General features: G+C 31.9%; 2 protein-coding genes across 4 annotated transcripts in view; one reads left to right on the top strand and one right to left on the bottom strand.

Moving 5' to 3' along the window:
• The first annotated feature begins 1919 nt into the window (after positions 1–1919).
• LOC135928153 (ADP-ribose pyrophosphatase, mitochondrial-like) lies at positions 1920–6450 on the top strand. The gene is made up of 5 exons (XM_065464519.1): positions 1920–2033; positions 2071–2365; positions 2411–2704; positions 4556–4714; positions 5746–6450. The coding sequence occupies exons 1-5, from the start codon at positions 1959–1961 to the stop codon at positions 5940–5942; spliced, it is 1020 nt and encodes a 339-aa protein (XP_065320591.1). The 5' UTR covers positions 1920–1958; the 3' UTR covers positions 5943–6450.
• Positions 6451–6693: 243 nt separating this feature from the next.
• LOC135929142 (tyrosine-protein kinase receptor cam-1-like) overlaps positions 6694–25981 on the bottom strand; it is a 37966-nt gene continuing 18678 nt past the window's right edge. For 2 of the 3 annotated variants that reach the window (XM_065465659.1, XM_065465658.1), the window contains 13 exons: positions 19460–20171; positions 17823–17946; positions 16821–16905; positions 15609–15888; positions 15243–15410; positions 14793–15159; positions 12906–13168; positions 11414–11654; positions 10237–10449; positions 9991–10161; positions 8838–9201; positions 8266–8497; positions 6694–7870 (listed from right to left, as the gene is read on the bottom strand). In XM_065465659.1, the coding sequence (XP_065321731.1) occupies positions 7103–7870; positions 8266–8497; positions 8838–9201; positions 9991–10161; positions 10237–10449; positions 11414–11654; positions 12906–13168; positions 14793–15159; positions 15243–15410; positions 15609–15888; positions 16821–16905; positions 17823–17946; positions 19460–20131 (3948 nt within the window). In that variant the 5' untranslated portion in view covers positions 20132–20171 and the 3' untranslated portion in view covers positions 6694–7102. The remainder of the gene's footprint in view (positions 7871–8265; positions 8498–8837; positions 9202–9990; positions 10162–10236; positions 10450–11413; positions 11655–12905; positions 13169–14792; positions 15160–15242; positions 15411–15608; positions 15889–16820; positions 16906–17822; positions 17947–19459; positions 20172–25981) is intronic. The other variant, XM_065465660.1, reaches the window with a different exon arrangement.

A 25981-nucleotide genomic window follows, 5' to 3' on the forward strand; every position in this document is an offset into this window, starting at 1 on the left:
TACAACCAATTCTTAATATAAATAATGCTATGGTTATATTTATAATAATTATTTTACCCTTAGCTAGTTCTTAATATCATGAGTCCATTATTTATTTTATATTATTTGCTACTGACACAATTTTATTAATCAAACATTATATTTTATCAAAAGCATTTATTTTTATTTTCTTAATTTAAATATATACATTAATTATTATAATATAGTCATATCTTATAAAATAAGTTTAAGCTCTTTGCTTGTAATATGCAGGTTACAATATCAGCAATTTTTATTCAAGTTTATTAGGTATCTTATTTACTTTATGCAATCATATATCTCTAAACTGAAGATTTATACAGTATGAATATTACTATAATAGATATTCTTATATGGAATCTTCAGTTTAGATATATACTGCATAAAGTAAATAAGATTGCTAATAAACTTGAATAAAAATTGCTGATATTGCTAACCTGCATATTACAAGCAAAGAGCTTAAACTTATTTTATAAGAGATGACTATATTAAATAAATGCTTTTGATAAAATATAATGTTTGATTAATAAAATTGTATCAGTAGCTAATTAAAAATAAAATAAAAATAAATAATGGACTCATGATATTAGGAACTAGCTAAAGGTAAAATAATTATTATAAATATAGCCATAGTATTATTTAGAGTAAGAATGGGTTGTAAGACATATCATCGATGTATTCAACATAGTGTTAATGGCGTCTCCAGCTAATTTCAATTGATACATTATGAATGAATTGTCAGTCTAGGTATTATTATATGTCATTGATTGTGGTTAGAGCTTCCATGACAAGATGGAAACTACATAAATAATCGAGAAAATTATTGTGAGATATTAAATTTCTTAAAGATTATCCTCCATTTTTAACGATATATAAACGACTAGACAGTTGACCATTATTGCACATCTAATTTATGCAATAAAAGGTCGCTACTGCAGGAGTAATAATCTAAAATTACATCGCTGCTCAAATATTAGGTGCTAATTAATTTGCAGTCATAGCCATGGTCGACACTTTGTAAACTGATAAAACAAAAACATTATATATATTTAGAAGAAATAATTAAGCCTTGAGTTATTTATACGGTAAGAATTCCATACTATAAATGAATCGTTTAGTAACTAGAAAATAAGGACCAGAATGAGATAATTATAATAATTATGATTTTACACATTATTGACAATGTATTCAAATATTTCTAATTATTTTGCAAAAATATATTCGATCATATCAAAAGAAAGCATTTACTTTTTGTTTCTGATTTTTTTCATTCACAAAGAGAAAATTTTAATAAGTATCATGTCTCTTAGCTAATTTTGGATAATGGTAAAAAAAATTATTAAAAAAACCGCTTTATTCACTAGCAGATATTAACGCCTTAAATTTCGTTAATATATATAGATTATAAAATTAAATTATTTGATAAAGTAAGTTATCTAAGCCTGTTAGTCATTGTTGCTTAATCATTTATAATTTAATCGATAATCGACGGGGGTATTAAATAGAATTTATTTCTATGTTCAGAAGAGCTAACAATTTTAATTGTTCCTGGTCCATTGTCAATCGAATATATGAGGTAAGCATCAAGATTTGGCAACTAGGTGTGCTAGCCTTTTAGCCGTTATGAGAATGATCCTTAGGCTTACACAAGAATATTTTGTTTGTAATCTTCGGGCCCTTTTATCGATCTGAATCAACTAAACTCCTAAAATTTCCCAAATATGACAACGGAGCTAAGAACAAAATAATATAAAGCAAAAACTTAGACCAAAAAGTTACGTCACAATGATATTCTAATAATATTTGATTGTCTTCTAACAAGTCGCTAATAATAGTAAAAATGATTTTCAATAACCCCAAACTTACAAATTACTTCAAACATTCATTTATAAACATATGATATTCAACTTTTAAAAAAATTCACAATAAATGTAAAATTGATGTTAAATATTAAATGCCGAAATAATATATACCCAAAAGCAAAGATTAAAAGATTTTTTGTGCCCGATGATAAAGTAAAGATATTTTGCTTTCTCTTTTTATGTTTACTAGGTATCATGGAATTCAATTTGGCCCCAATATACACCATTTAAATATACTTCAAAGCACATTAATAGTCAACCAGTTTATGCAGATCCTCCACTAGACGAAAACCATAGTGATGATGTCAATAAATATTTGAATAAAGGTTCAGAGTATAATTATGCTACCATGGAAAAAGATATAATTTGGAATGCCAAAGGAGATAAAGTTAATCGAATCAGTCATATGAAAAATTACAGGATAATTAATGGGCTGCCAATAAATCCTATTGGTAGAACTGGTATTATTGGTAGAGGAAATTTAGGTTTGTCAGCTTATTTTACTATCCTTTATACGTTTTTAAATTTAGGTAAATGGGGTCCGAATCATGCTATTGATTTAATATTAACTAAATGGCATATGCAATCATCAGTGGAAAATGATCATTCTCTTAATCTATACAATATATTTGAAAAACTTAAAGACATGACCTATCACAATGTAAATAATTTAATACTTCAGTTCTTAGCTATTAAAAGAAAAGATAATAATCAATGGGCCTTTCCAGGTGGTATGGTTGATAACAATGAGGATCCAGTTAAAGACACATCTCCTAGAGAATTTGCAGAGGAATCCCTGAATCTATTATCTTATCACTATTCAAGTTATTTTTGTTTGCTTTACAACTTGGTTCAGACCAGCCCATGAAGATTTATTAAAGGGTTTTTTTTGTCTGGCCCCTAAAATTTTGCATATGTTTCTAGGATTTTTTTCGAATAACATCTTATTTAATTATATTTCGTACTTTTTACTATGCAAATAATTATTTTTAAATTTATCAGCAATTATGCAAACATTTTTTTAATAGGACTTTTCTAGGGTCATACATTATAACTAAGTGGAAGGGTCATTTAGGGACTATACCACCCTTTCTAAATACCCCAGACAGAATAATAGTAAATTTTGTGTATTTTGCCATATTCATACACTTACAAGTGAATTATTTTTTTTAAAATAAATATTTAAAAAAAGATATTTTTATGTCTTCATTTATAGTAAACGCATTATGTTCAAGCGTTGCGTTATTTAACGCTATCGAAATCACAGCTGATTCTTCAGACCGTTTATAATTTATTTTTTTTGAACATCGCAAACATGTTTTTCAAATTTTATCATAGCGTTTAACCTAACGCTTCATATTTATTAAATAATTACTTATTTAAATGGCTTGGTTTTGTAAATAACGCACCGCTTTGAACAGAACGCGTTTATTGTAAATGAGACTTTATTATAATACCAAAACATATTTTATAATATAAAACACCATCTATAAAAGTATCATATTAATTTTACAATGCAAACTCAACATCCACAACAGGTAATAAATATTAACAAATTTAAAATAAAATGTAGTTAAATGATAATTGTCAATTAATAATTACGATTTTTTTATTAAGATTGTTAGAGACATACCGATCTTCTTCTAGCCGATATGAATTAATCCGCTGATGGAAAAGATTATTTAGCCAAGGGGTACTTGTTGCAGGTATGCAATAGAACTATTCTAGCTAAATCAGTTCATTTAGGAAGTTCCAGTCACTCGCATTGCTCTGATAACCTAGGATTGAAAGCTTTCGTTGCAACATATGATTGTTGTTTGAACCATATCTGCGATTTGGAACTCCCCCTTTTTCTGCATCTCACTCATTTTTCTTCACCAATAGGTTTTGGTCGAATAATTAAATGCTGAAGTTATATCGAAGAATTTTTATCTAAAAATTTGCGAATATCTTTCGAATATTTTTGGCATTTCGTATCAAGTTAATTTGTACGATAGTTTAAAAGTAAAAAAAAAAAAAAAAATGACTGTGAAAATGATCATATTTATCAAATTTTTCCGCCAATTTTAAACACAATCATGCCATTACCTCCTCATTCCATTTTTATATGTTTATTTTTAAAAAAATTTTCTTGGAAGTTGAAATTTATCAATCGCTGGTATTAGTGTTATGTTAACCACTCTAACAGGGACATGACGTAGCACTTCGGCACCATTCCAGATCATACCACTCGACTTTAATCTTTCGATTCAATCATTCTTTTTAGTAGAATGAACGAACTGAAATTCACTAAAACATTTCTTAACAATGATTTCAAAACACTTTAAAGATATAATATACTCGCGTTAAACATATACTTGTTTTTAAATGTTATTATTTACCAATTAAAAAAGAACTCTAAAAAAAATTTAAAAAATCGCGGGAGAGTGGTCTGTGCCACTTTAGGGGGGGGGGGGAATTTCTGCAGTCTCCAGCTGATTAGGGGGGGGGGGAAGCTGTCAACCCCAAGCACTTCATGTCATCAAAAACAACTGTTTTTTTTTGCAGAATATATGAGGAGAAATAAATCATTTTTAGTAGACTTTCAGAAGTAGAACCAGATATTAAAATATAGTATTTGTATTGCTCGTTTTCCAGACAAGATGCTAACATTCCTTTTCTTTATTTTTTTTAAGAAAACGATGATAGAAAGAAAATTTTGCTAACGACTTTGGAACAACTTTTTGCCGAATATGGTTCAGTCGTGTATCAGGGGTATGTGGACGATCCCAGGAATACCGATAACGCTTGGATAGAAACCGTAGCTACCAACATTCATTTGGGTGGCGGGCCTGGTTTTTATTTTTATTTTTTAAATATTTTTAGCGGGGATGCCGAACAAAACCGAACCCGAAAGGGGTAGGACCGAACCGTAAATCACTTTTCAAACTGATTTTATATTTTCGTATTCGTGATATAAAATAAAGAATTTAACTTTTATATTTTCGATTTTATTTTTTGAAAGATTATTGAGTCAATTTAAAAAAAAAATCCTAAATTTACGAAAACCTGATTGAACCGGCCGGATACCAATTAACTCAAAAATAACCTGAGCGAAACAAAACGCTATTAGTTATGCATATAAATTAGCGAAGGTCAATGCCGATCAGCTGGTTCAAATCCTTCCGCATACCGATTTTTTTTTTTTAAATTGGGTAAGTACAATATGTATATTAAGCAATAAATGTAATTCAATGATTATAATAGAGCAGTTTTTAAAACAAAATTGAAAGCCTCTTTTTTAGAAGATAAAGTAACTAGATTAGAGGACAAATTTTCTGGGGGTTGGAGGAAGGGGGGAAATCCCAAATCGGTCTGAACCGGTTCTGGTTGAGCTGACATTCGCTGCATATAAAATAGGATTTTATCGAATTCTTCCCTATTTCCTCTCTTCGCCGAATAGTTTTCTCATAATTAAATCAATGACATATAATAACACCTAAACTGACGATGCATACATGATAATGCTTTTGATAGGGTCGTTGAATGCAAATCAGCTGGATCCGCCATTTTGGTAACCCATATGGTAATTATTCTCGTGTTAAAAACTAACTATTAAATTTAAATTGATAACTTTGCTTCCTTATCACCTCGATGATCAGGCAATTCTTTAATAAAGTTTGCGTCAGACATAGGGAATAAATTGGCCTCTCGTTTTAAAATTTTTAAACTATGATATGGGTTAATCAAAATGGCTTCACCAGCTGTCTTTCATCGATGTACACTTTTAATGGATTCATCGTCAGTCTCGGTATAATTATATGTCATTGAATTTCTGTCATTTCTAACTACTTTTTTTTTGTGTATTATATATTTTATATAAAAGGCGAAAAATGTCCGGATCCGAAAAAATTCGCCATTCTAAAGAACTATCCTTTGCAAAGCGGCGACGACGCGATAGACATCAGATGGATAGATGTAGTCAAAGAGAATCGAGGAGTGTTGGATAATTTATACGCCTCTCACTTAGATATTCTTGGGATAGTTTTGAAGAAACATAATTGTACAAAAATGATGGATTAGAGCATACACTTAATTTAGATAAGCCCTGTAGTTTGCCAATATATTTGTATAAAATCAATACTTTTCTTTCCTTGTATTTTATTTAATACAATCCTAATTTATATTACCCCCCACCCCCCTTTTCTTACATTCTTTATTTATTTCCTTCATTTTTTTCTTTTCTATTCATATTTTCTTATCTCTTTTTTTTAGTTCTTTCTTTACGAATTATTAGTTATCTTCTTACGTTTAATTGATTACTAAATAAAATGTAATACTGCTAAAATCTAGTGTTATTTAACGGCCCGGCCCGTTTTGAGCCGATTTTTATAAACGGCTAACTCAATATTTTAGCCAGATAAATATTGTCTAAGACTCGAGATTTCGATAATATATGTCTAGACCATTGTTCCTTCTATGAACAAAATCTTCAGGCCTGCGTAATATTTTTATGGATGAAATATTGAATTAGCCGTTTTTGAAAAATCAGTTAAAAACGAGCCGTCTAAAACACTACATATACCTAACATAGGAAAATTATCATTTAAAAAATTTTTTTTTCTTCTATCTTCTTAAATAATATATCTTAAAATTAGCGATTAATATTTTTATAAATAAATTATGAAAAATTATTTTTTAAATTAAAAAATGACTTGAAAAAAAAAAGAAATTTGTATTTAAAAAATGATGTATATCGAAGAAATATATTATAAGACCCTTATGTACGAATTATGATGTGTATGACTTAAATGTGTGTTTGGGGGAGGGAATTAATTATGTTTGAAAAATATTTACAATAAAAAAACAACTTCAGTCCGCGCAAAAAAAATGAAAATCGGAAATAATCTTGTTTATAAAAAGGTATGAAGAGAAGAGAAGAGAAGAGAAGAAAATATTATTACAATTTGCATTTATAATTATATATTAGTTTTTTGTTTTTAAAGATGCTCCTATGAACGCGCAGCTTTTTCTGGATGAATTCGGGCTGTGTACATCATAAAATGAAACTTGTCTTTTTTTGTTTTGTGTTCGCGTGGAAAAATAAGTATATGGCCATTTTTTGCCATGTCGGAAAAGTTTATAAACTGCGGAATTTATGAAACTTATTTACTCTTTTCCAAATTCAATTTTTTTTTATATGGGTTTTAGAGTTTAAGAATATAAGAATATTGCCAAATCCTTCATCTCCCGAACACCCCTATATCATTGATAGATTCGTAAACGCCCAAATTAATGTTCGGTTCGCCATTGCCCTGGCTCGAGGCGGTGTTTTGGTGCGTTTTGTCGTTGGCGAAAATTGCGTTGTTCTTCAGTTGCGAATTGAACGAAGTGTGTTCTAAATAATTGTTGTTATCATCGGTCGTTGATTGCGACGGGGGGTACTTGAAATAATTGAGTAAAGCGTTTCTAGGCGGTGGCGGCAAATCGTCGACCAAATAACCGCCATGTTTAAAAAACTCGGCTTGTTGCGACGGGTGCCTAGTAAACTCGGCCCCCCCTTTCGCGATTTCGTGAGATGGCGAACATCTCGGGTATTGGGCGACGTTATTAAAGGGCATCCCGTTGCTGGGTCTAATGTTCTGTATGATGTTGACCGAGGGCGGTGACACTTTGGATGATACCATATGGGATGCTTGCGGTGCGTGATAACGATGGTCATTTAGGAAAGACGATGCCAATACGTCTACGCGCTCTTCTTGGTAGGATTCGGAGGAGCGAGAGTTTTCCCCCTTTCTTACCGCCTCCGTGGCAGAGCGCTGCTTTCCGCTTTTGTCGTTACCGCTTATCTTAACACTACCCCTGTGACGGCCACTTCCGCTTTCGTTGCTGAGATTATTAAGAGAATTTTTATCGTTCGCGCTATTAGCCTGGCCCATCCGAGCGCTCTTAGAATTTATCGATAATAATTTCCCGCGTATTTGCAAGGATTGAAATCTAGTTAAGATAGTCTAAATATGATTTATTTTTTTTTAAAAAAAAATGAATTATAATATCATCTTCATATGAAGAAATGATAAAGATTATTAACACTGTCAGGAATTCCTTTTTGGCAACATTAAATGTTATAGACTGATTTTCGGCTATCGATAACTTATAACAGGTTGATGAAAAGTTAATTTGAATAGTAAAAGTAATAGCACTGATTGAGCATAAGGATTTAGCTTTAGGGGGTTTTCTGAAAAACGCTTACTTATTTCGAGTCTTTTTTAACCCTAAATTAAAAACGTTTATCAATATTGACGACATTTGGAAAGGCGCAAAACGAAAACGCTTCGATTTTTAAACATTATAGTTATACGTGTGCCAAATATGATTTAAAACTTCTAATACATTTGGGTAAAACCTTAAATGGAGGTCTCCTAAAGGGAGAATCATCCCAGCAGGGCAACATTATGCTTTCGTAGATATAGCCCGGACAATCGGAAGGTTTGTTAAGTAAGTAACGTTTCCTGACTATCAGATCTGCCACTTCTACGTCTCTGTATCCATAGAATGGTCTAAGACCGTAGCTGTAAATTTCCCATAGTAAAATGCCGAAACTCCATAGGTCAGTTTCTAAACTGTATTTGCGATATCTGTTATTGTATTTGGATATGATCAAAAAAATTAAAAGATTTTAAGTTGGAAAAATAAAATTATTCTCTAAATTTGATTTTTTTGATAGTAAAAATTTACTATTAAATTTCTTTTTAAAGCCAACAATATTTAAAACTATACAGTATACCATACTCCATCAAACATTATAGTGCGCACAAATTTAGCGTTTCAAGGCAGCGTTCCATAACGCAAATAAAAAAAACGCAGCCAAAAATGCTGTCTAATTTAAAACGAACGCATTTAAAATGTGTTATTTGCGTTTTGAAAAACGCTAAATTTGTGAACACAAATATGACCGATAAAAAAAAAGAAGTTTACTCGATGACTTCGGGAGGCATCCACCTTATCGGAATCGGGTATTTGTTCCGACAACGCCCAGAGGACGCCTTTTCCCAATCGCTCAATTTACAAGGGTCGGAGTCGTTATTACCGCCACCGATATCCGGATTCAAATCCATGGTAGTGTCTATCAAATCTTGATCGTAATTGGTAAAGAAGCAATAATCGTTGGAGTAAAAAACGTGAGAGATGAACCCACCCACGTTACATATTTTGATGATGGACAGGTTCTGACTAACCACGCAATTTCGCGCGCTCAGGTCTCTGTGAATGATTCCTTGGTCGGATAGGTATCTCATTCCTTCGGCTATCTTCGTCGATATGTAGAGAAAATCTGTTTGGTCTTTTTTTTAAAAAAGATTTAAAAAGCTAAATTTTCGTTTGAGTGAATTAGTGGGAAAAGGCATAACTTGAGATCGGCAAATGAAAGCCGGTCCTGAGCTTCGGGTTGGGCCTATTTTTTAAAAAAAAATCGGGTTCGGGCCGGGTCGAGTCTAATATTTTTTTTAAAAAAATCGGGTTCAGGCCGGGCTCATAAAAAGGCCCAGTAGAGATCACTAGGCATAAAACCGAAGGATGGAAAGCAGTGTTAGTAAGCTTATTCCCCTATAAAACTTTATTGCGGCCCTGATCAAGATTTTTAGCTAAAAAATAATAATTGTGTAGGTATCGAGATTTGGCGCGAAAAGAGGTCCAAGCATTTCTGCCAGCTGAGTGCAAAACCTTCAGACTTACACAATGTTATTTTGGTTATTTTTTTCCCAAATAAAGTGTATCAATTTCATCCAATCTGCATATGGTTTGTTCTTGCAGGTTTTCCAAATGGGTAAAATAATCCTTTTTTTTCTTCTTTTTTTTCAGATTTTGAGGCAAATTGATATAAGACCAATTTAAGATTTAAATTTTTGGGAATAATTATTTCTGCTACTATGCTACTACTAACTGTTTTCATACAGTGGAAGGAAAATCTATATTGCAAGGGCTCTGAGGAAAAAAAGGTAAAATATTCTCGCTTATTATCTATCAAATCAACTGCAATAATTGTATATATGCATTCGTTATCTTCTAGATCTATGATAGACATTAGTAAGAACCCTGATAACAATGGTATATATGGTATATTACGATTTACCCAACATCATGTCTCTGTGATGCGTTGAATCGCTATGACAAGAGGAACCGACGTCGGAGTTAGGGGATCTCAGCAAAAGAAATTCGTGGAGGTCGCAGTTAATCGAATCCTCGAAAACCGAAAACATTATGTTTTGATGGACGTTATTGGACGTATTTTGCTTACATATACCTTTTTTTTCATAGAATTTACATTGTGTCATGACTGAAAAATGGATAATGAATTTTTAAAAAAGGATCGTTTTACCTATCAAGCACGATACATTTGGATGCTTCAGTTTGGACAATGTGTCAATATCTTTTTCGAACTCCCTTTTTAGATAGACGTTGTTGATTGGCTTCAAGGATTTCACTATGACAGGGAGTTTATTCATAACTGGAGTAGTGCACCCATTCCCGCCGCAAACCCTAAAATCTTCCTTGGTTTTGAATTCACCCTTGTATATTTTACCGAAAACTCCTAAATTTAAAAAAATAATATTATTTTTTCGAAAAAAAAAAATGTGGAGAAATTGAGTTAAAAAGCGTATCCGCATCTATTTTTCGCGTTAAAAGGATAGGAAGCCGAAATTGTCGCGTTTTTCGCGCGATTATTAAATTTTAATAACAGCTGATATCATTTCATGTGCAGTTAATTAATGATTGACCCTAAGCGTGCGACTAAAATTAATAAGATATTTTTTTTTTAAAACCTAACTAATATTATTCCAAGCGTTAAAATACCGTTGAGTTTTAAACTGTTTAATACATAAAAATGGTTTAGTGATGTTTTAAACGTCACGACTTAGAAGCGGCCGATTTTTAACGGCTAACTTAAATATTATATTGTCCAAGCGAAAATATTACCGCAACTCTAAGAGATTTCACTCGTGGGTGCCATATAAAGGTTAGCGATATCTATCAGCTAAATCTCGTAGCGTAAGGCAATATTCCTTCTAGCTAAAATATCTAGTTAGGCCGTATTCATAGTGGATCAGCTGATCGATTTTTAAAATATGTTTATGAGATCAATTTTTTTTTTTTAAATAACATTAATTTTATCCTTAATTTCTATACATGATAATAACCTAAGAAATATTGGTTTTAATAAAGAAAAATTGATTCTCATAAACCGATTTTAAAAATCGACCAGCTGTTAAATCGTGTCGGATCGGATCCACTATGAATGCGGACTTAGCCCCTTTCTTAAAAATAGGCTCAAATCGAACCATTTTAAACAACAACTAGAAATCTAAATTTTCGAAAATATATATTTTTTTAAAGAATTTAATTTTTCGAATCACCTTATTCGACGAATCAAATCGATCAACGTTTTTATTATTCGTCGAATCGTGCGAATACGCTATTCGATCAAAATATTCGATTTGTAATTTTTATGCTCACTGACCATAATCTCAAAAAAAATTCAACAATTTAAAATTCACCTTCTCCTATCTCCTGAAGTATGTTCAGCCGCTCGAACGGAATTTCCATCAAATTATTATCCGTAGATGGATTACTACTTTGGTTGTTGCTTATATTCGAGCGCGTCTCGTGGTAGAAATTGTCAACAACGTTATCCGGTTTGGAAAACCCGTTCGCCGAATATTTCAGCGGGATAATCTCGGAGGCGTTGTAATAAGGGAAACTGCTACTTTTTTCGTAATTGTTATTTGACTTATCATCCTAGAGGATCAAAAAAAATAATATCATACATATTTTGTTGATTCATCAGAAATTTAAAAATATAACTGTTGTAGTTTTATATATTTCAGAGACCTGCAGAGGTACCATTTGCAGGGCCCGACCCGGCCCTGATTAAAAAGTTTCGGGCCGGCCCGGATATTTCAAAAATTTTTTACGGCCCGGCCCGTCCGGGTTTAAAAATTTTAGGCCCGGCCCGGCCCGGCCCGGATATTTATAAAAAAAAATTTTTAGGCCCGGCTCGGAATTTTTTAAAATTATATTCGACCTGGTATGCACAAAAAATTCATTGTTTCGTATTTTTATCATATTTTTCGGCGAGTGTCACCATTTAAATAAGCAAGTATATTAGCTAATGTTGTTAAAAGACTCGTTTTGAGTCGATTACTAAAACGGGTAACTCAATATTTTCGCCAGAAAAATACTGTACTAAGCCTCGAAATTTCGATACTATATGTCTAGACCTTTGCTCCTTCTATGACAAATTTTCGACTTGCACAATATTTTTCCGGGTAAAACACTGAGTTAGCCGTTTTTAAAAATCGGCTCAAATAGAGCGGTCTAACAACACTACGACATTTTTTATTTTTTTTAATTCTAAACAGTTATTTAGTATATTAACAAATCGATACTATAAAAAAAAATTTGTGTAAATAATATTTTGAGAATATACTATATTAAGTATATTTATAAAAAAAAAAATAGAAATGATATTTTAATTAATAAAAAAATAAAAATATAACATATATTATATAATGATGTATTTAATCCTTTGAGTATTTATTCCATGGCAGGAAAACTATAATCTCATTATGTAAATAGATACTATGAGTGTTAGCTAGTTGTTATCTTTCACCAAACATTATATTAATCATAACTAATATATAATCATTATAACCATATCTAATTGACCAATATAATTAATTCATGTTGTATAAAATTTTTTAAAAAAATACGGCCAGGCCCGGAGGTCTCTGATATATATATATAATGATATATATGAAATGTCAATCAAAAGTGATTTTTTTTAGAATTAGTATTTTTTTAGTGGATATTATTGTAAAAATAATGATCACATGTTTGAGAAAGCTTTGTCTTCAGATATAATAATGTACTTGTTTTAATGAAAAATAAAGTAATAAATTAATGTATAAGAAGATCAATCGTTTTATGGTGCAGATTATATATACACAACGGGTTTTTAAATAAGAAGCTTCATCTTTTAGCACTAACTTTGTAATGGTTGATGCTGATATTGGAACCGCGGATTTGGGGAGAATTTTTTGATCCCGCTCTCAGGCGCCTGTTTTGGTACCAGCATCCCAGGAGGATAAATATGAACAACGCTAATACTAGACCTACGCTGGGTAAGATTATCATCAAGTTTTTTGTCAGGTTGCTATCGCCGACGACGTTCAGCGGACGGTCACCGTTATTAACGAATTTCGACGGCGGAATTTCCATGTTATTGGCGGTTACGTAGGGGAGAACGATTTCTGAATAATCGTAACATTTTTTAAAAAATACAAATTTGTATATTAAAAAAATACTTTTGTAAGGCGACTGTCCTAATAGTTCATTACGAATTGAAGCTTTTTGTTTTGCGTTTTATTTCAAATAATCGATTTTAAATTACGAATGCGCAAATCGATAAGCGTTTTGTTTTGCGTTATTAAAAAAACGCGTGATTGTTACATTCAAACAAAAGCGTTGAACGCTTCTGCTATAAATTGTTTTTTTACTAAAGAGGTTTTCAGATCAATACATAATCGCTTTCATCAAAAAAAAAATTATATAGAAGATCCACTTCAATTTTAACAAATTTGTAGCTTAAGTTCATTTGTTACCAGAATTTGGAACCCCTGTACCAAAAAAGGGTTTTTGGTTCAGAATTTTTTTTTTTCGAGAGTGATTCTAACTTCCTGTTCTTAAATTTAACAGTAAATTAACCCTCTAATATGAATTCTCGCAAACATTTTTTAAATCAATATATCCATAAATCAACTCGCACTTTTGTTAGAACCCTTAGGAACCGATAATCCTGGAAATTATTTTAATGGACTCGGGTTCAGGGGGTTTCAGGATTCTGATTTTTTGACCGGAAATCAGAAGTTTCAGGTCCAGTGACACAAAAATAAAATTATTTTAATTTTAAATCGCAAATTTTGGTATAATAACCTAGTCGGTTACCTAGTTTATAACGCTAAATAATCGAATAAAGTATTCTATTTTTACGACCCAATAATTTTGTCAAAATAAAAAATTGTTATTTTAACGCAGTGGTCCCCATCGGGCCCGATGTTTCCAACCCGGCCCGAACCCGATTTTTCCACCCCGGCCCGAACCCGAATTTTCCGAACCCGAATTTTTCAACCCGGCCCGAACCCGAATTTTTTAATTTGTCCCGAAAAGCTCGACCCGAAATAAAAACAAATTATTTGTCCGTCTTGCCTGGCCCGGCCCGAATTTGTTTAAGGATCTTCATTTTAAAGAGTATTTTAAAAAAACCCCCTTTTTTATGATAAAGTCAAACAAGCCCTCTTATTTTTGAGTCTGCAATATTATCGCGGGTTCTAAAAGTGAAATTACCGAATAGATAGGGATAGGAAGCAGCTAGCCTCTTCGCGGAAGTTGGGCGGAATTAATTTTTTAAAAAAAGCCGCCAGTAGAGATTCGTTATAACGCTCAAAATAAGGGTAAAGTTGTCGGTTAAGGAGATGTCGATGTTAATAATTATGTCTATACAATCATAACTTCCGATGTGTTTTGGTTTATGATAACTAGAAAAAAAATTGTTTTCATTTTTTTTTTTTTTGAAATATCGTATAAAAAATATTCTATACTCAATTTCTATGATTCAATTAAATCTCATAGATTTTACGTTGTTTGTTACAATCAAAAAAACTTCAGTGTGTGTGTAAAATACTTTTATCAAAATTATTTTTGAAGAATTATTATCAGAGACCTTGCAGAGGTACCATTCGAACGGCCCCGGATCGGCCCGGCCCGGGTTTTATATTTTCAGGCCCGGCCCGGATTTTTTAAAAAAAATATGTTATATTTATTTTTTGATTTTTTATAACTAAATAAAGGCGATTTCAAAAATTTCGGATTTATTACCAGCTGCGTTTTCGGGCGGAAATGTTTTGGCTCCCGCCCCTATAATATAATTGGCAGCGATAGGTTTAACTGGCGACCTATCGTCGTCTCTCTCGATAACACCCAATCTGAGACAGTCCTCGGTCTCTGTCGGAGAATTGGGAAGAATTTTCGTGTCGATATTATCGATCTTTTCGACAGGGTGCGGTGGTGTCGCCACTTCGGGTAAAATGTCGCAAGTTTGCAGGTGATTTTTTATGCCCTTGTAAGATTTGGCCAATCCAAACTCGGTCTGGCATACACCGTTCTGCAACGCTAAGCATTCGTCCTTGCACAGAAGTCGGGGACGCGGTAGACGATTGTCGTCGGCGGGTGATTTAGCGTGAATCTATAATAATAATTAAAATATACGTAAATGAACCCGTTACTTTTATTTTGTAACTGTAAATGTATATATTCATCGAATGTTACTCTATTGTATGTTTGCGAGGGTATAGCGACCGAATCGGTGATACATGGCGGAAAGGTTTTAAAGCACATGAGAGGTAGTTTAAATTTGGCGCATTCCGGGGACATTTTGTCGTTGAAATTGTTTTCGATCAGTTCCAGGATTCCCTTCAAATGGTTCTCCAGTTCCAACTTTATATTATAATGGAATAGGAGGAATGAATAAAAAAAAATCTAGAAAAAATACAAAATTTGTAAAATTTTTCTTTCTTTTCTTTTTTCCTTCTTTCTTTCTTTCTTTCTCTTTCTTTATTTTCTTTCCTTTTATTTAAAAAAAATATTGACTTTTTAAAAAAAATTTGGGAGCGAATTATTTAGAGAAAAAGAAACCTGTGTTAGGACTCCTTTAATAAACACCGGATTCGTTCCTTCAACCCCGTCTCCTAACGCCCCAACTCCGGGGTTCTTTCGGGAGTCGTACTTGGCAAATACGGAGGCGCAAATCCTCCCCGCGTACGGTTCACATCGCCCCGACATATGGTGGGTCAAATCGAAGGACAGAGCTTTGTGCACCTTCTCATTTTGCTCGTTCAGTATTTTGTCCTCGAGGATTTCGGAATTGTTTATTTCGTTATCTTCATCGTTGTTGCCTTGGTGGGGGGGATTACTTCTTTTTTAAATATGTTTGAATTTTATATATATATCTTTTTTTTGAGTGACGTAGTGACGTAATCCCTGAGTTCTTTTCTATCTGACAGTTACGTCGCGCGACATTATTCCACCGGGAAAAATCAAAGTTTTGAAAAAATAAAGTGGGCTGACTTGTATTTATTTTATTACCCCCCACCCCTTCCCTTCTCCCTTTAAATAAAGGGAGCTAAAACTAGGGGGGGGGGAGAAAAAAAAACCAAAAATGTTTGTTTTTTGTTTTTTTTCCTGTTTTTTTAAAAAAAAATTATTATTACTTATAATCCTTATGGAAAATCTATGAATATTTTTCGATACCCAATTAATTTTAGGACTGCGCCGGTCCACATATATTCGATCCGATCTCATATTTTCCTATACTGGTTCAAACTCGATCCGATACCGATCCGATATTTATACTGATTTTTCACCCCCCCCCCTCCCCCTTTGAACCAAATGTAATTAAGAAATCAATATTTTTTATGCAAGACTAAAAAAAAATATTATAATTATGTAAAATAAATACACATAACATAAAATAAAATAACAAAAAGAAAAGGAAAAGTGATAGGATCGAATCGGTTTTTCCGGGTATCGGTCCGATACGATATTTCGGAAAGTGTTATATATCGGTACCGATCCGATCCGATATTAAATATCGGCACAGCCCTATCATTTTTTTTAACTAATCCCCCTCATTTTGATTTTCTTTTTTTATTTTCCCCGTTTCTTTACATTTAAACAAAAAACAGTTTTTTTGTTTGTTTTTTTTTGCATTGCTAAGCTTCACATTGTTTTTTTTTAAATATATTTCTCTCTTATATCGGCAGATATAATAACATTAACACATAAATTAAGTGAATTACTATATATATAAATATAAAAATATTATTAATAAGGAATAGGTATAATAACTCTTCATCTTTGATCGGGAAATTGCCGTCGAAATTTAATTCTGGGTACTTTGGGATCACTATATTGAGATTCAGAGGATTTTCATCTTTAAATTAAAAAAAAAATCAACATAAAACATGGTAAACGTCGTATCTGTCAGTTTATAATCGACATTTTAATCAATATATATATCTAAGACCTGCGGAGGTTACTATTTGCATGTCCCCGGCCCGGGTATCAATATTTTCGGGCCAGGCCAGGATCTTTTTAAAAATATTTGGTCTCATGGCGCGGCTCCGAGTATATCTCAAAAAATTAAAATACGGCCCGGCCCGTGTATCCGAAGCGGGCCTCCCGGTCTCTGATTGGTTCCTTTTTCTTTCCTGTAATTTTTGGAATTTACTGATTGCATTCCCCTCGACAAATACTTCCAGACAGAAATGCTGAAATCCCTATTTCCCAACCTCATAAGATTTTTCAATCCCGAGCTTGTCTCATTCTTTTCAGAACGAACAGATGTTCGTAGAAAACTTATTCTCGCGGGGGATTTTGTAAGATATTGATGATCTTAAAATTAAGAAATCAAAATGGAGAATATTCCGTGTGTTATAATATTTTGATTGGACGGACGGATAAAGGAATGGCATGACAAATAATGACAGTTAACAACATTTGAACCGGCAGATGTCATCGCTTTAGTTATTGTATATAGGATTAATCTAACCAGGGAACCACGGGTAGGAAGGGGGTAGTACGTCGCAAGATGGTCACTGATTTGAAATGGGGTGGGGTGGGGGAGAGGTAATTTAGATTTCTCCTTTTCTGGGGTTAGGGAGGGGGTAAATATCTAAAGTAACCGGTTAAAACCTATCACATGACTTAACTGTATTCTTCACCTTAATCATTATTAAAACGAATTTTCATGGGATTATAAAACATAATAAAAATAATGCGGAGATAGATCAATCTAATATTCAAAGCGTTTTTTTCCAAGACAAAAAAAATGTTTTTTTTATTATTAACCTGGATTAACGTAGAGCCATCCCGTTGATTGCGTTCGTTTAGCCCCGTCGTCCACTTCGCATCTGTAAAACCCTCTGTCATAAATCTCCAAATTTCTCAGCCTCAAGATTGAATATTTTCCGGCCTTGAAGATTTAAAAAAATATATTAAAAGCCAAGAAACACTGAATTATCTCTAAGATAATCACTTTCTTTCTTTCTTTCTTTCTTTCTTTCTTTCTTTCTTTCCTTCCTTCCTTCCTTCCTTCCTTCTTTCTTTCTTTCCTTCCTTCCTTCCTTCCTTCCTTCCTTCCTTCCTTCCTTCCTTCCCCTTCTTCCTTCCTTCCTTCCCTTCCTTCCTTCCTTCCTTCCTTCCTTCCTTCCTTCCTTCCTTCCTTCCTTCCTTCCTTCCTTTACCTCTCTATTCATCATGAAGGAAAGATCTACTCGCTGTCACATTTCGCGCGTTAATTAGATAAAAATGAAACGCGAATTTAATTTTAATATAATTATTGTTAAAAGCCCGGGGAAATGTTATATTATTTTATTAATTTTTTTTTACAAACGTTTCGAAAAAGCGTAGAGAACCAAAAAAAAATCGATATAATAATATATACATCAAAAAGTTTAATGGGCGCAAAAAAAAATAATTTGATGTTTGACATGAAACAAATCCAACTTAAAACAAAAAAATGGGTTATTAAATAAAAAAAAACAGTCTCCCTTTAAAAAAAAACAATAGAATTGAGAAGATATAAAATGCAGAAAAGAAAGAGGACATTAGAAACGGAATTTGGTTATCATCCTGACTGACCTGTTTCGTTCGCTCTGCTACCATAACTGGAGCCACTCTAATGGAGGTTTGTTTGGAGCGATAGGTCCCGCTAGTTCGAAACTCGTAATTTAGAAATAGGGAGTCGGTCCAAGTTCGATAAAAAATTTATAGAAGGGGAAAATAAATAGGCGCGGAAAAATTTGGGTAAAAAAAAAAGAGGATTAGGAAAATGTCGGGATCTAAATCTGGCCCGAAGTAAATTAAACAAAAAATCAAGATTCCCGCAACGTGTCTGATCGGGCAGTGTCTTTTTCTTTCTTCCTCCCCTCCCTACCACAGAAATGACATAATAATACCTAGATTGACGATTCATTCATAATAAGACATTTGAAAGCGTCGTTGAAAGCACAGCTGGACCCGCCATTTTGGTAACCCTTAATAGTTAATTATTCTCGTGTTAGAAACTTTACTATTAAAATAGATAAACTTGCTTCCTTATCATCTCGCTGATCAGGCAATTCTTTAATAAAGTTTGCGTCAGACATAGGGAATAAAATTGGCCTCTCGTTTAAAATTTTTCAAATTGTGATATGGGTTAATCAAAATGGCGTCACCAGCTGTTTTTCATCGATGTACACTTTTAAGGAATGCATCGTCAGTCAAGGTATTATTATTGTATGTCATTAGTCTATAGGACGATTTATTAAGTATATTTTTTTTTGAAAAAATCTTTTATTTAATTATACATCGATTAATGACATGGGAAAACCGTTATCGATAACGAATACCGGTTTATTTTTAATCTCTGCTCGACCCGAATAGTAATCCTAATGATATTTTTAATTTTTTCTTTTTTGAATAAAAAAAAATGCAAAAATGTGTACATTTTTGATCGAATATTTGTCCTTGTCCGAAATATAATTGGCCGAATCTTCGTAACCTTCGTCCCCTGCGTACCTTTTGTGGTGCCCGTGATCGGGATCTAGATCCTTGTCATCTTTAACCGATCTCCCACTCCTTCGAGATCGAGCAAGGGCATCCGAATAGTAAAAATCCTTGGAAGATTCCTTTTTGCGGGACTCGTAATCCAAGCCGTCATCGTGGTTGTAAAGCAAGGGCGCCTCGTTCTTGAACCATTTGAACCTCAATTTCTTGTCAGGAGGAGTCGTCCGAGATTCGGGGTTAAGTTGACATTTAAAACGGGCATTTTCGCCTACGTATTTAGTGAGATTCGTGAGAGGTATTATGGTCATCGGGTAGTTGGGATGATTATTTTCCTTAAAGGGAATAACGGGTTTCTGGGAATATAGGGATGGGTTCGGGGGGCGAGAGGATTGATAGGAATACGCGTGAGAAGAATGGGTTTTGGCGGCGATAGGGGCCGCTTTGCCGAAAGAAAATTTGTTGGCCATTTTGGAGTGAGGAACAGAAGGAGCGGTCGTAGAAACGTACACGATGGCTTTGTCGAATGTGTTACGACGATAATAGTGTTTTTGCGAATTGTTATGGGGTCCTACATACCAGTGGGATGTTTGGGAAGCCTCTTTCGTGACCATTTAGTAGAAAGACGGAAGAAGGGAATTACTTTATTTACTTCTAGCATATTTTTTTTGACAAGTAGAATGTAGTTTAAAAGATACATTTCAAAAAGTATCAAGATATAAATATATGGCCTTAAAAAAGCTCTATATTTATATAACTAGTGGGAAAAACTTTATATAAGGAGGCTAGGGTCGGGTCGGTCAATAGAACCCATGCCCATAACGTTCAGTTCCAGGTTTTAAACAATTCAGGAAGGCGACTCCATGATGTGCCTAAATATAATATATTATGTCATTTTACGTGTCAATCCATCATCCTTATTCGAGATAGAATAGACAAAAGTGTAAGTCTATCCTTGACTTTATCATAGTAATTTTAAACAGAGGTAATAATTGACAGCTCAGCTAACCCTAGAATCATCATTTTACTCCCTTCACTTTTAAGATTTATAGCGATCAATCTCACTCACATAGACATCGGGTGAGTCTAATTAACCGGAAATTACGTCACAAACAGCCATGGGCAATGTTTATGTGATTTTCTTGACCCCCTGCAAAAATTGGAGAAGTTTTAAAAACCGGCTAAATCGGATCAGATATAATAATATACGCGGCCCGGATTTTTAAAACCGTATTCAGCCCGGTTCCGGCAAGTCTCCGATAATTACCAACAAAATTTTTTTTTCCTTACAGAAAGTAAATAATTACAATAAAATACAAAAACAAAAATTTAAATAACAAAAATAAATAAAAATAAGAAAAAGTAATAAAAAAAAAATAAACGAAATTTGAAAAATAATATATTCTTTAAAAAAAAAAAAAAAGAATTCTTTAGAGAAAAAGAAAAGTCGTAAAAATAAAAATATCTTAAAATCCTTTAAAAAACATATTTTTTAATTGAAATTTCGTGGAGAATATAAAATATAAATTATGAAATTATTTTAATAAAATAATAAAAAAAGAAAATTATCGGCGAAAAAAAAAACTAAAAAGTTTTTAATTTAATGTATTTTTTTTTTAAAGATAATAAAAAAATATAATTGAGGGTGGCCTATGTTTAATTTTTTTTTAAATAATTAGTTAACGTTGTAGACAAGAGGCCTAACCCCACCCCCTCATCATAGGTCTGCATTGTGCCTATTTTTAGCCCGTCCGCCCATATTTCTGGGGGTGGGAATGGTTGGGGCGTAGTGGTGGGAGGGTCAAATCAAATTGTAAAATGGGGGTGTAAATTTTTAATTTTTTTTTTTCACGGTGAAATGAGCAGAACAGACTTCAAATTTATTTTAAAAAAATATTAGTTTCCTTTCATAATATCGCATATTTACCAGAGTTGTTAAAGGATCTAGATACAAGTATCCAGATATAAAAATGTGGTATCTGTATCTGTATCTAGATAGATTTTTGATTAAATAATCTGTATCTAGATATTATTTTTAGACGTTGTATCTGTATCTAGATCCATTTAAAAAGTATCTTTTAACAACTCTGATATTTACATATATATATGTATGGTTAAAATTAAAAAGATATATTTTAAATAAATAGAGAGTCAAACCAGCCCCCCATTAAAAATAATTTTTAAGCATTAGACGGGGGCGCGGGTGGGTCATACAAAATTTATAGATAAATGGGCGGTAATGGAACGAGTGGGCGGTCATTTTGGTTATGAACCTGCCCATTGCAGACCTCTATCCCTCATTGACAGCTGGAGCGAATTAGTGGCGAGTATAGAAAATATGCTGTATTTTTTATAGAACTTGGCCCTAAATTCGCTCTAACTTTGAACTTAGTGGGGTCAAAGCCAAATTTTGGGGAAAAAAGGTCTTAATTAGGACTCTTTGTGGAGGGAGAGAGGGATCAAACCTTCCTACGGAACAGCTGCTAGTCTGTATTTCTTAATTGAGAAGTAGTGTTTTTTTTTTTACCCCATAAATATTATAACGATATTTTTTTTTTAAATCCAAACAAAAATAAACAATTTATAAAAATTGAAATATATAATAAATTAATTTTCCTATTTTCCTATTTTTATTTTAATACCTAAATTCAAATCATACACCTTTTTAATATAATAATAATAAAAAAATATTTCCAAAAATCATCTTTTTTTTTTATCTTCAAAACAAATGACAATTCCATTGTTCCAAATTCACATTTGAGTATCTTTCTTTGACATCATTTTAAGGTGTATTTACTTTTTTTCCTGCTAAAATTATATTCGCTAAATTGATTTGTCGGGAACAAAAAGAAATTCTTTAGTAAAAAAAAAAAGTGTCATAATAAACCGAAAAATAAAAGTCAGAAAGTTTAAAAATATATATAATATATAAATTGAACTTTAAATTTATTTATTATACAAAAAAATCATTTATTTAGTAATTAAATTAGTTTTATTATAATATTTCAAATCAAATATCAGACTTTTTTAAATCTACTGTACAAAAAAAATTTTTTTTATTATTAGTATTAGTAATAATAAAAATAAGTGTAATAATATTTTTAAATCGTATATAATAACAAAAATAAATGTAAATTTTATGTGTATATTATATATATAGGAAAATTAAGTTTATAATAAAAGAGTTTTTAAGTAATCAATAATACTTTTTTTTAAGACCTTTTAATAATAATAATAATATAGTAATTATTGAACGACAATTAATTAAGCCATATATACAAATTGAACGACAATTTCATTAAAGCTGCTTATTAAATCTTGTTATTATTAAAACTTTATATATGTCATAATAAAATCAGGGGGTAATTTTTTTTATTATTGTAGTATATAAACATTATCATCAATTTTGCTGAATAAAATTTAGTGATTTTAATTTTAAGTTTTAAAATTCCTTCAAATATGTGTCACCATTTTATCCCTGAATCATTTTTTACGAAATTTTATTATCATTGGCAGATGTCGCTCAGACTGTCAAAGATCTGTAACTTGAGTAAGCCAACCTCTTTATGCGAGGTTGGAGTAGTTACAGGAATCGCCAGAATATAAAAATGGTGATGAATATATAATTTCGTTCATTCATTTAGCGCGTGAGTCTACGACTCTCGTCCTTATAAAGAACGTGACCACCTGGTAACGCGGATAAGAATAATAAGAGAGAGGGTAGGGGGGACTAAAATATTCCTTCCTAGTTTGTCATATTTATTATTTAAATTTTAATTTAATATTATTATAAAATGTTATATAAAAACAAATACTCTTTTTTTTTAAAAAAAATGGAATATTTGGAATGACATTTAAAGGAATGCTTCCTTTTCCGGCTAATTATTCTCATAAGGAATTATCGTTATCCAATCCCAATTAAAATTCATTATAAAAAATATATATATATATATTGTCTCAATAATTATCTATAAATGGTTTTTTTTTATTTAAAAAAAAAAACAAAAATGTATAACTTAAAAAGAAAAATCCGTATTTTATGGTTAGGTGATTCATTCTTACGATCTCCTAGGAATGAGTGTTGCTAAACTAACTAACTTTAGTCAACTATAAAAACGAGTGCAGCTACGTTTTTATCCTAAAATATTCGAATCAATCTTCAAGTTGACGCTACTAGGAATGGAAAATCAGGTGGATCAATCCAAAGAGAAAATTCCAAAAGGATCCCAAAAAATTTATTTATTATGTGTTGATTGGTTATATAAAATTCAATATATAAACAAAATATGACTTCCAAATAGCGGGGGAAAAAAACGCCACGACTCCACGTTGGCTATATAGCGACGTTACACGAGTTCGGAGCCCGATAAAACATGTGAAGATCGGTAAGAATACATTGTGCCATAAAGTAATTCTATGAAGACGAGAAAAGGAATCATAGGCATCTTAATCGATTCTTTCAATCCCAGAACAAAACAAAAAATCTTTTCCATTTTTTTTTTTACTTTATCATCTTAGTTAGCTGTTTTTTTTTTCTTTCCTTTTTTCATTATTAACGTTTTATATAAGTTATTTTAAGTATGTGAGGAGGGTGATTATTTCAGGGAAAAATTTTATATACTTTATAATAATTGTAAGAAAAAATTTCCTTTTCATTTGATGAACAAAAAAAAAACAAGGGGGGGGAGAAAAAAATTAAAAAATATATATATATAAAGAAAGTAAAGGTTTTTACAGCTGCTTTATTACTATATATTATATATATTATTTTGATTTGGAATTATATAAAATAATAGCTCACATAAATATACTTTTTTTTATAATATTAGATACAAATACGTATACATTTAGATATAATAGATACAAGTAAATGTTTAAAAAAAAAACAAAAAAATTTACATTTTTTTTCACGTATTGTGTTCTTTTTTTTAAAAAAAAAATATATAAATGGACGTTTGAAAAATAAATTATCTGCAAATAAAATTATAAGGGAAGATATTTTTTGCAAAATTAATAGCAGACTTGAGGATCTAACAACCAATTGGTAGGAATATCTATTTGGGTGAAATGAAAATCTGTTAGGGTCGCAATACTTTTTTATTTTCAACCTCTCAGCTGTTATAAGTCGGATCGGTGTTTGGGGTTAGGAGGACATTTTGGGATACACGTGATTAAAATCCAACGAATGATATATTTTCTTCTAAACCAAAATGGTATTCGGGAATGCCATCTGTTTTTTTTTCGCCATTAGATCAAGGATATAAGTAAATGGGTTAAGGGCAATTTGGATAGTGAGTCAAACCCAATTTATTCGAGATTCGCAAATTAATCGCTCTATGGCGACGTAACCATCATTCATAAATAATGCAAGCAAGGGCCAGGTCTACCCTTTAAGGTCTTTTAAAAATACCCACGTTTATTTCTTAATTTTAAGGTTTATTATACACAACTATGAATATTGGGAAATTACGATCATCTTGATAATCATTGTTACTTTTTTTAATTAAAGAAAGGGATAAGACAAATATGAATACATCCATCCCAACTTTCAGACCGAACTGACCATATGTTAATCTTCCATTTTGTCTAAAAGATCATATTAATATATTGATGGAAAAAAAAATTGAAGAATCTGATTGGCTGGTTGTATTCTACGAAGACAACCCCTTTCATAGTTGTTTTCTAGAATGAAATGAATGATAGAAAATCCAAGAATATGCTTTTTTGCTTCAAAAATTATTTCCTTCTTTCTCTATTTCTTTCTTTCTTTCTTTCGTTACAATTAAGGATATTTAATGAATTTCCTTATTTTAATAAATATAACTTCTAAAATTAAACAACACACCACCATTCTCAACTGCTTGCCAGTGTTGGGGCAGCTGCTAGGGGTCCAAGCAAAACTTATAATTAGTTATCGCAACCCCCTTTCCCTCAAGACATTTGGAGGACAAAAAATTATAGAAACGATCTTGTTAATTACGTGACAAATAAAAACGTTCATCTTCTTTTCCTCATTTTTTTTTTAAAAAAAAAGTCGCAAATTCATAATAGAATATTTTTAGAGCAGACTAATTTTTTAAAATATTATCTTTGTATTTTTTTTTAATTTGAAAATGTAACGGTAACGCGCTACTTTTTGAAGTAGCTTTTGACGGCACTAATCCTACGTTACATTTCATTTATATCTTGATTTTGGGGCGGAAGTGGTAACCCCGCGTTCACAGTTAGAGCGTATTTGTGGCGGTAAATACAAAAAAATACGGCCAGCGTATTTCATTCGATATTGGCCCGCGATTCGCGTTAAAAACTATGAACGAGGAAGTAAGGGTGGGGGGGGCCTGCATATTCGTTATATATATATATATATGTATAACAAAGCAAAATATATTTTTAAAAAAAAAAATGATAATCTCTTATCTCCGATTTTGTACGAGGAGTGATTAAAAAACAAATAAAGAGCGTGT

This window comes from Gordionus sp. m RMFG-2023, chromosome 4 (assembly GCF_954871325.1).
Source record: "Gordionus sp. m RMFG-2023 chromosome 4, tfGorSpeb1-WG-v2, whole genome shotgun sequence".
In the NCBI taxonomy this organism is placed as follows: Eukaryota; Metazoa; Nematomorpha; class Gordioida; order Chordodea; family Parachordodidae; genus Gordionus; species Gordionus sp. m RMFG-2023.